A 10,872-nucleotide genomic window follows, 5' to 3' on the forward strand; every position below is an offset into this window, starting at 1 on the left:
GTCCCCTGCAGGTCCCCTGAAAATTTGGGGGCTCTCCCTCAAACCCCCTGCCCCCCAGTAGCCTCTAATTATGCCCTATGTTGCCATTGATTTCAATGGCCCATAGGGTATAATGATGGAATAGGGGCACCCTCTTTGGGTGCCCCTGGAATGGGATCCCCTGGCCCAATCTTTTGGGACTTGGGGGGGTTGGAGGGGAGAGTCTCCTGCAGGTCCCCTGCAAATTTGGGGCTCTCCCTCAAACCCCCTCCCCTCCAGGCGGCTTCAAATATACCCTATTTGCCATTGATTTCAATGGCCCATAGGGTATAATAGGGCCGTATATTCGGAAATAGCCGCGCATTACCGTATATGCGGCTATTCCGAATACGGTATTCAGGAGTATACGGGGATTCCGGATTTTTTTTCCCTGTATACTTCCGAATCCGTGTAATTCCGTTTTGTTGTTTTTTTTGCACATCCCTACCAGCTACCTGAACCAGCTTTCGCTGGGATAGAACTCAGGTCGTGAGCAGAGTTCAGATCACAGTACTGCAGTACTGCTGCTTTACCACTCTGTGCCACGAGGCCGCAATAGATGGATAGAGAGAGAGAGAGATTATGGATGGGGAGGGAGAGATGGAAAGAAAGCAACTTTAAATGCATTCTCCAAGCTGCTGGCTGGCTTGGCTTGGCAAAGTGATTTTTAAAAAAACAAATGTCTTCTCCAAGCTGGCCAACAGGGTAGTGGGGGATTTGAGAGCCACACGATATGTGTGAGCCACAGTTTGGCCACCTCTGCTTTAACACACTTTTGCCTTACATTTGTCAGCAACATGATCAGGCTTCATCCGGTAAGGCAAAACCCAGCCCATAGGTCAAGGCCCAAAGGAATAACAAAGAAAGATTCCCCTCCCCACCCCCCAAGCTGAATAGAAAGGAATCCAGTTCTGCAGCCAACTTCGCAACGGGAAGTGGTTAGGAAAGGAGCGGAAAGCCTGCTGAACAAAGATGAAATCGCAGCACTTGTTATCCTTTCTGGGTTTGTTTATTTGTATGCCTTGATTGAAAAAGAAAATCTGTGCCCAGCCCTGACAACCAGCTATGGTTCTCAAGATAGCTTGTTGAAAAGAAGACACATTCCCCCTTCCCAAAAAACCTCAGCTCCCCTGAAATAAAACGCATAGGCTTTGCTCCACAGAAGCCTGTGGATCGTTGTGTTTCCAACCTAATTAAGAAACACATGGGAGAGTCCTGCGAGTAGAGAAAATAACTGAAAAAGGCTTTTATTAATACATCAGTACTGATAGGGAGACCAGCAGCCCCTTGGCGCAGAGTGGGAAAGCTGCAGTCGGAGCCCTCTGATCACGACCTGAGTTCGATCCCGGTGAAGCTGGGTTCAGGTCGCCGGCTCCAGGTTGGCTCAGCCTTCCATCCTTCCGAGTTCGGTCAAATGAGTCCCCAGCTTGCTGGGGGGAAAGTGTAGATGACCGGGGAAGGCAATGGCAAACCACACCGTAAAAAGTCTGCTGTGAAAACGTTGTGAAAGCAACGTCACCCCAGAGTCGGAAACGACTGGTGCTTGCGCAGGGGACTACCTTTACCCTTTTTTTTTTTTTTTTTTTACTAGTAGAGAGATATTGGGCCCATAAGACTCCAAGTCATCCGGACATCCCAAGTTCTCCAGCCAATACTTAGTGAGCAAGGTTCTTATACCCTGGATGATTCAAGCATACATCCAGCATATATTATTCCTATAATCAAGAAAATAGGATTGATTGCTGTTTCCTACTAAATGACAACATAAACGATATCGCAAGAGCTGTTGCCAAATTCTTGGCTGAAATTATCGAAAATTATTCTAAGCAGGCTTTATTGTGATTCTTAATATTATTCTAGCCTGTTATGTTTTGAACAGACATATTTGATTGTTGTTTGGTTGACAAGTCCTCTGTATATCTCTTTTGGTTATGCCAATAAAGGCGTGCTATTGCTATTGCTATATTATTCAAACAAACGTTATTGGATACAAAAAACAACACTACACGGGTTGGCTTCCTTCCACTGGTGAATCTCAGTATGGGGAGGACCTGGTGAAACCAGATACTGTTTACCCACCAGGGAAAGACACCTTGGAAGGGGTAATAAACTGCTCTTCCATCCAGTTTGCCTCCTTCGATTCCAATCCATTTGGCAATGGTCTCGCCAGACCTTAGCCTTAAATCATGCCCTCCCTTATTGGAATGTGCCAGAAGAGCAGATGGATAACCATACCAAGGTCCTAGAACAAAGAAGAAGAAGAAGAAGAAGAGAGAAGGAGAGAAGGAGAAGGAAGAAGAAGAAAGAAGAAGAAGAAGAAGAAGAAGAAGAAGAAGAAGAAGAAGAAGAAGAAGAAGAAGAAGAAGAAGAAGAAGAAGAAGAAGAAGAATTGCAGATTTACACCCCGCTCTTCTCTCTGGATTAGAGACTCAGAGCGGCTTACAATCTCCTATATCTTCTCCCCCCACAACAGACACCCTGTGAGGTGGGTGGGGCTGAGAGGACTCTCACAGCAGCTGCCTTTTCAAGGACAACCTCTGCCAGAGCTCTGGCTGACCCAAGGCCATTCCAGCAGGTGCAAGTGGAGGAGTGGGGAATCAAACCCGGTTCTCCCAGATAAGAGTCCACACACTTAACCACTACACCAAACTGGCTCTACACCAAACTGGCAGTAGACGAATGCACCTTTAAGACCGACGAAGTTTTGTTTAGAATGTAAGTTTTCGTATGCTCTTAAGCAGACTTCATCAGACAAAATGGGAATGGAAGCAGCAATTCTTACTATAAGTGGGCAGCGTGGAATCGTGGGACTGTTTTTAGCAGATTAAAAGAATCACAAATAGGGATCTGTGTTTGTTACTGTAGGACAAAGCAGGGCTGAAACAACGCTGGAGGGTGATAGAAAGCAGACTGCTGTTGTGGGTGCGAAGAGCCATAAATCTAGGTAACATTCTGGCTTCGTTACTTTAAATAGAGGGCATGGTTTCTCAAAAGATTATAACAGCCATATAGTTTGCCATAAGATGGGTTGGTATATGCAATAAGACGAACAGCCAATATATCCCCCATTTGAGTATGTCAATACAAAAAGACAAAAAACAAAAACTCCCAATGTTCTGAAAGAGAAATACATTGGAACACTGTGGATGCACAGCTATACTCAGTGAGAGTTGGTTTAGCTTATGTAATTGAGATTAAAAAAAAAACCCAGTATCTCTGTTCAGTCCTGGGGAGGTGTTTGTTCCAAGTTTTGTGATAATTTGTAATTCAGCAATTTCCCTCTCCATTCTGTTCTTGACGTTCCTTTGCAGTAAAACAGCTATTTTGAGGTCACCCATTGAATGCTCAGGAAGGTTAAAGTGTTCCCCCACAGGTTTCTCAGTTCTGTAATTCCTGACGTCAGATTTGTGTCCATTTATCCTTTGCTTTGTTCTATTGCAGGGGTGGCCAAGGGTAGTTCTCCAGATGTTTTTTGAAGAAGAAGAAGAAGAAGAAGATATTGGATTTATATCCCGCCCTCCACTCCGAAGAGTCTCAGAGCGGCTCACAATCTCCTTTCCCTTCCTCCCCCACAACAGACACCCTGTGAGGTGGGTGAGGCTGAGAGGGCTCTCCCAGAAGCTGCCCCTTCAAGGACAGAGTCTCAGAGCGGCTCACAATCTCTTTTCCCTTCCTCCCCCACAACAGACATCCTGTGAGGTGGGTGAGGCTGAGAGGGCTCTCCCAGCAGCTGCCCTTTCAAGGACAACCTCTGCCAGAGCTATGGCTGACCCAAGGCCATGCTAGCAGGTGCAACTGGAGGAGTGGGGAATCAAACCCGGTTCTCCCAGATAAGAATCCGCACACTTAACCACTACACCAAACTGGCTCTTTTGCCTACAACTCCCATCAACCCCAGCCAGCATGGCCAATGGCTGGGGCTGATGGAAGTTGTAGGCAAAAAAACATCTGGAGAGCTACTGATGGCCACCCCTGTTCTATTGCTTCAGACCAACACGGCTGCCTACTGGGATCTATATACCAAGGTCCTGTAAGGCCCCTTCTCCCATCCTCCTGCTAGCCTCAATTGCCCCGCGTCCCAGGAGAGACGGGATCTTCATTGCATTGCAAGGTGACCCAGGGCATTGGCTCAGGTCTGGAATGTGGTTTCGATTTTGAAGCTAAGTCAAGCCTCTCAACTCAGTTCTTGAACCTGGTCTTGTCAGGTCTGGAAAGTTCAGCAGAGATACTACGTGGATGGGAGACGATGGCGAACCACCTCCGCTTCACGCTTGCCTTGAAAAGTCCTTGCTGGGGTTGCCACAAATTGATTGCAACTTGGAGACACGTAACATACATAAAAATAATTTAACAAAAACAACAACAGAGAGAACCTGAATCTCAGAGTCTCAGAGTGGCCTATGATCTCCTTTCCCTTCCTTCCCCACAACAGACACCCTGTGAGGTGGGTGGGGCTGAGAGAGCTCTCCCAGAAGCTGCCCTTTCAAGGACAGAGTCTCAGAGCGGCCTACGATCTCCTTTCCCTTCCTTCCCCACAACAGACACCCTGTGAGGTGGGTGGGGCTGAGAGAGCTCTCTCAGAACCTGCCCTTTCAAGGACAGAGTCTCAGAGCGGCCTACGATCTCCTTTCCCTTCCTTCCCCACAACAGACACCCTGTGAGGTGGGTGGGGCTGAGAGAGCTCTCCCAGAACCTGCCCTTTCAAGGACAGAGTCTCAGAGCGGCCTACGATCTCCTTTCCCTTCCTTCCCCGCAACAGACACCCTGTGAGGTGGGTGGGGCTGAGAGAGCTCTGCCAGAAGCTGCCCTTTCAAGGACAGAGTCTCAGAGCGGCCTACAATCTCCTTTCCCTTCCTCCCCCACAACAGGACACCCTGTGAGGTGGGTGGGGCTGAGAGCTCTCCCAGAAGCTGCCCTTTCAAGGACAGAGTCTCAGAGCGGCCTACAATCTCCTTTCCCTTCCTTCCCCACAACAGACACCCTGTGAGGTGGGTGGGGCTGAGAGAGCTCTCCCAGAAGCTGCCCTTTCAAGGACAGAGTCTCAGAGCGGCCTACGATCTCCTTTCCCTTCCTTCCCCACAACAGACACCCTGTGAGGTGGGTGGGGCTGAGAGAGCTCTCCCAGAACCTGCCCTTTCAAGGACAGAGTCTCAGAGCGGCCTACGATCTCCTTTCCCTTCCTTCCCCACAACAGACACCCTGTGAGGTGGGTGGGGCTGAGAGAGCTCTCCCAGAACCTGCCCTTTCAAGGACAGAGTCTCAGAGCGGCCTACGATCTCCTTTCCCTTCCTTCTCCGCAACAGACACCCTGTGAGGTGGGTGGGGCTGAGAGAGCTCTGCCAGAAGCTGCCCTTTCAAGGACAGAGTCTCAGAGCGGCCTACAATCTCCTTTCCCTTCCTCCCCCACAACAGACACCCTGTGAGGTGGGTGGGGCTTGAGAGAGCTCTCCCAGAAGCTGCCCTTTCAAGGACAGAGTCTCAGAGCGGCCTACAATCTCCTTTCCCTTCCTCCCGCACAACAGACACCCTGTGAGGTGGGTGGGGCTGAGAGAGCTCTCCCAGAAGCTGCCCTTTTAAGGACAGAGTCTCAGAGCGGCCTACAATCTCCTTTCCCTTCCTTCCCCACAACAGACACCCTGTGAGGTGGGTGGGGCTGAGAGAGCTCTCCCAGAAGCTGCCCTTTCAAGGACAGAGTCTCAGAGCGGCCTACAATCTCCTTTCCCTCCCTCCCTCCCTCCCTCCCTAACAACAGACACCCTGTGAGCAGTGTTCCCTTTAAAATGAGTTAACGTGAGCTAGCTTGCAGTTTTTAAGCTTCCATCTGTATGATAGATGGGGGTCCAGACCTTATTTTTGGGGTTCAGAGCTTTCAAACTCTCTTCAGGGACAAAAAAACTATTGTCCATCCCTGGACCAAAGGAGGCTAGGTTGCATTTGACGCAAGCTAGGGCCTTCTTGGTGGCAGCACCAGAACTGTGGAATGGTCTCCCGGAGGCCATGAGGGCCCTGCGGGATCCCTCCACTTTCCGCAGGGCCTGCAAGACCGAATTGTTTCGACAGGCCTTTGATATCTAACCGGGAGAGAGCTGCCACCTGACATCATATAGAGTCCTAGGTGATCACCGTCTGGAAAGAAGAACTCGCTTGTATTGCATACTGTGGCGATACAGCACCATGAAATGTTTTTTTTTTAAATGTAAAATTGCAAATATATTTTATTGGTTTTAACTTGTGAAATGAATGTTGTGAGCCGCCCTGAGTCCGCTTGCGGAGAGGACGGGATAGAAATGTAATGTAATAAGTAATAAATTCAGTGTTTTCGGTTGAATTCACGAATAAGGGATGAATAAGGAACTGCGAATAAGGAACCCGCTTCAGCCTCCTACTTCCCAAGGCGTTTCTTGCTGCTTTGATGAGATCTGAAACTGGTATCCCTTCTCTTATGGCTCGGGCACGCTTCATAATCATTAGACATTGGGAAAGGGTTGAAAACTCAAGATCTAATTCCCTTAGTCATCAGTCTCTCAATCTTCTGTTAGCTAAAGATCCTCAGCGCCTTGAGTTTATTAATAGCGTGCGCTCAAGATACCTTATCCCTGACGACCTCTTGGGTCCCACAACTGACAAATCCCATCTTAGAAAATGGATATTTGACTCGGATGCCCGATCGTCCCTTAATATTAAAATCAAAACCAGCACCATGGTACAAATTGATTAAACTGGAACACACAAGATCTCCATACTCGTATTTTTTGGACCATAAGACTCACTTTTCCCCCCAAAAAAGTGTGGGGGAAAGTGTGTGCGTCTTATGGAGCGAAGGGACGATAGGACGTACCTTCCTCGGGGGGGGGGGGGAATCCGCTGCCTCCGCCTCCGATCCCGGCGCTTCCCCCGCGCCTGCCTGCCTGGCTCCAGCTCTGCTTCCAGCAAGTGCTGGGATCGCTCCACGCTGCCCCCGCCGCAAACCCAGCACTTCGCGAGCTCCGGCTGCGGAGGGGGCAGCGTGCTTCCTCCGTGCCTGTCTGCCTGGCTCCAGCTCTGATGCTTAAAGCAAACACTGGGATCGGAGGGCGGAGGGAGCGATCCTGGCGCTTGCTGTAAGCATCAGAGCTGGAGCCAGGCAGACAGGCACGGAGGAAGCACGCTGCCCCCTCTGCAGCCATCGCTCGCGAAGTGCTGGGTTTGCGGTGGGGGCAGTGTGGAGCGATCCCAGCGCTTGCTGGAAGCAGAGCTGGAGCCAGGCAGGCAGGCGTGGGGGAAGTGCCGGATCGGAGGCGGAGGCAGCGGATCGCCCCCCAGGAGGAAGGTGCGTCCTATGGTCCGGAGCGCCTTATGGACCAAAAAAATACGGTAGTTAACATTTCTAATCATGTTCTTAGAGCGAACTTTACCTCCTTGCGATTCCAGTCAATGCCGACAGCAGTCATGGAAGGTCGTTTTAACCAGACTCCAGTGGCCCAACGTTTAGGCGTATGCTGTCATCATGCAATTGAGGATTTACCTCACTATTTACTTCACGTTCTATTCCAGTCCAAGGGCTAAATTTTTAGATGGAATTCTGTCAGGCCTAAGTGCTTATTCAGTGGTGGAAAAAATAAGTATTTCTTTTATCTGATATTGATGCTTATAACTCCCAGAAAGTTTCAGTCTTTGCCTTTGAAGCAAAGAAAACACGTGCCAAGGCGTGAAGGGATAACTTTTAGATTTATGTCTACATCTTTATTGTTATTGCCATTGTATTGAATCCATTGTTATACCCTTGTTATACCTTACATGATACTTTGTATGTTTTAACTTCTAATTTACTTTCCTTTTTCTTGAGATTTTTGTAGATTTGTAACAGCCAATGGCTAATCACAGGGCTATCTATCTATCTATCTATCTATCTATCTATCTATCTATCTATCTATCTATCTATCTATCTATCTATCTATCTATCTATCTATCTATCTATCTAAATTTCTATTCCGCCCATTCCCCGTGGGGCTGATATAATAATATAATATAATATTATATATAATATAATAAAACAATAAAATACACTTTCCCCATGAAGAAAGGTTAAAACTCTTGGGGGCTCTTTAGCTTGGAGAAACGTCCACTGCCGGGTGACATGAGAGAGGTTTACAAGATTATGCACGGGATGGAGAAAGCAGAGAAAGAAGTCCTTTTCTCCCTTTCTCACAATACAAGAACTCCTGGGCATTCAATGAAATTGCTGAGCAGTCGGTTTAGAACGGATAAAAGGAAGTCCTTCTTCACCCAAAGGGTGATTAATGCGTGGAATTCACTGCCACAGGAGGTGGCGGCGGCTACAAGCATAGCCAGCTTCAAGAGGGGATTGGATAAAAATATGGAGCAGAGGTCCATCAGTGGCTATTAGCCACAGTGTATTTGTATGTTGGAAGCTGCCCTGAGCCATTCGTGGGAAGGGCGGGATATAAATCTCAAATAAATAAATAAATAAATATATCTAAATATATTTTGGCCACTGTGTCATACAGAGTGTTGGACTGGATGGGCCATTGGCCTGATCCAACATGGCTTCTCTTATGTTCTTATGTTATTACAATAAAAACATTATAAAACAGACAACTCGACAGCACTCAGATGACCCTGACATCACATATTGCCCAGCCTAGCCATCTCACATCATGATATCTCATAGGGATGGCAGTTTTTATTCCAGTTCCCAGCACAGATGACAGTGCTGGCCGGGGAGGCCTACCTAGGGTTGCCAATCCCCAGGTGGGGGCAGGGGATCCCCTGGTTTGGAGACCCTCCCCCCGCTTCAGGGTCGTCAGAAAACGGGGGGAGGGGAGGGAAATGTCTGCTGGGAACTCTATTATTCCCTATGGAGACTTATTCCCATGGAAAATAATGGAGAATTGATCCACGGGTATCTGGGGCTCTGGAGGGGCTGTTGTTTGAGGTAGAGGCACCAAATTATCAGTATAGCATCCAGTGCCTCTCCCCCAAATACCCCCCAAGTTTCAAAAAGATTGGACCAGGGGGTCCAATTCTATGAACCCCAAAAGAAGGTGCCCCTATCCTTCATTATTTCCTATGGAAGGAAGGCATTTAAAAGGTGTGCCGTCCCTTTAAATGTGATGGCCAGAACTCCCTTTGGAGTTCAATTATGCTTGTCACAGCCTTGATCTTGGCTCCACCCCTCATGTCTCCTGGCTCCACCCCCAAAGTCTCCTGGCTCCACCCCCAAAGCCCCCAGATATTTCTTGAATTGGACTTGACAACCCTAGGCCAACCAGATCAAGAACAGACGCCCACAGCCTCAGCTAAAAGCCTGGCAGAAGAGCTCCATTTTACAGGCCCTACGGAAGGCTAATAAGCCAGGGTTTTTTTTTGTAGCAGGAACCTATTGGCATATTAGGCCACACCTCCCTGATATAGCCAATCCTCCAAGAGCATACAGGGCTCTTCGTACAGAGCCTACTGTAAACTCCAGGAGGATTGGCTACATCGGGGTGTGTGGCCTAATAGGCAAAGGAGGTCCTGCTAGAATTCCTTACAGGCCTCTTCGTACAGGGCCTACTGTCAGCTCTAGGAGGACTGGCTACATCAGGGGTGTGTGGCCTAATATGCAAAGGAGGTCCTGCTAGAATTCCTTACAGGGCTCTTCTCACAGGGCCTGCTGTAAGCTCCAGGGGGACTGGCTACATCAGGGGTGTGTGGCCTAATAGGCAAAGGAGCTCCTGCTAGAATTCCTTACAGGGCTCTTCTCACAGGGCGTACTGTAAACTCCAGGAGGATTGGCTACATCAGGGGGTGTGTGGCCTAATATGCAAAGGAGTTCCTGCTAAAAAAAAGCTCTGGCTAATTACAATAAATGAAGAAGAGAAGATTTGGATTTATATCCCGCCTTATACTCTGAATCTCAGAGCGGTCACAATCTCCTCTACCTTCCCCCCCACACACACAACAGACACCTTGTGAGGCAGGTGGGGCTGAGAGTGCTTTTATAGCAGCTGCCCTTTCAAGGACAGAGTCTCAGAGCAGCTTACAATCTCCTTTATCTTCCTCCCCCACAACAGACACCTTGTGAGGTGGGTGGGGCTGAGAGGGCTCTCCCAGAAGCCGCCCTTTCAAGGACAACTCCTGAGAGAGCTATGGCTGACCCAAGGCCATGCTAGCAGGTGCAAGTGGAGGAGTGGGGAATCAAACCCGGTTCTCCCTCGCACTTAACCACTGCACCAAACTGGCTCTCTCTGAACTCCGTGTCATTATGCCCATTGAGGTCCTTGCCCTCCCTGGATTCCAACCCCCAAATCTCCAGGAATTTCCCAACCTGGAGCTGGCAACCCTGCAAGTCCTCCATCCCCCTGGCCATCCCAGCTGGCCACCTTACCCCGACGTCCCAACCTGGCAACCCTATGAGAGAATCCAAAGACTGTACCAGCTGGTTCTGCGTCTCTGCCAGCGTTGTGTTCAGGGCCTCCAGCTTGTGGTTCCAGACTCCGGACTCCTTCTTTGCTGCCTCCTGAGTCTCTTCCACGCGCTGTCTGAGGGATGCGATTTGGGCCTGCGCTTCAAAAGACTGGTTCTGGACTTTTGTTTGGCATTCCTGCAGCCGCTTGGCTGGGTCCGAAGGCTCTTGCACCAGGTATAACACCATGAAAGTGAGGAAGAGGATGGACAGGACGGAGATGGCTACAACAAAACCCAAGTTCCGCTTCTTCCTTATTTCCCCCACTAGATTCTTGGGGGACATGGGGCAAGGCTGATACTCTGCGTCGTTCCCCATCAGACCAAATCCAGCCACGGAGAGAGAGAGACCTGCAGAGACTGTGAGGAGACCCTGCGACTGTCCTCTCTCCCTCCAGAGTCCAGAGT

General features: G+C 49.1%; 1 protein-coding gene across 1 annotated transcript in view; it reads right to left on the minus strand.

Annotated features, from left to right (window-relative positions):
• Positions 1-10,843, minus strand: part of LOC132567150 (epidermal growth factor receptor substrate 15 homolog) — a 32,423-nt gene extending 21,580 nt beyond the window's left edge. Inside the window, exon 1 of the mRNA XM_060232797.1 lies at positions 10,436-10,843. Coding sequence (XP_060088780.1) covers positions 10,436-10,783 — 348 coding nt within the window. The 5' untranslated portion in view covers positions 10,784-10,843. The remainder of the gene's footprint in view (positions 1-10,435) is intronic.
• Between the last annotated feature and the right edge of the window lie 29 nt (positions 10,844-10,872).

The sequence above is a fragment of the Heteronotia binoei genome, chromosome 2, assembly GCF_032191835.1.
Source record: "Heteronotia binoei isolate CCM8104 ecotype False Entrance Well chromosome 2, APGP_CSIRO_Hbin_v1, whole genome shotgun sequence".
NCBI lineage: Eukaryota > Metazoa > Chordata > Lepidosauria > Squamata > Gekkonidae > Heteronotia > Heteronotia binoei.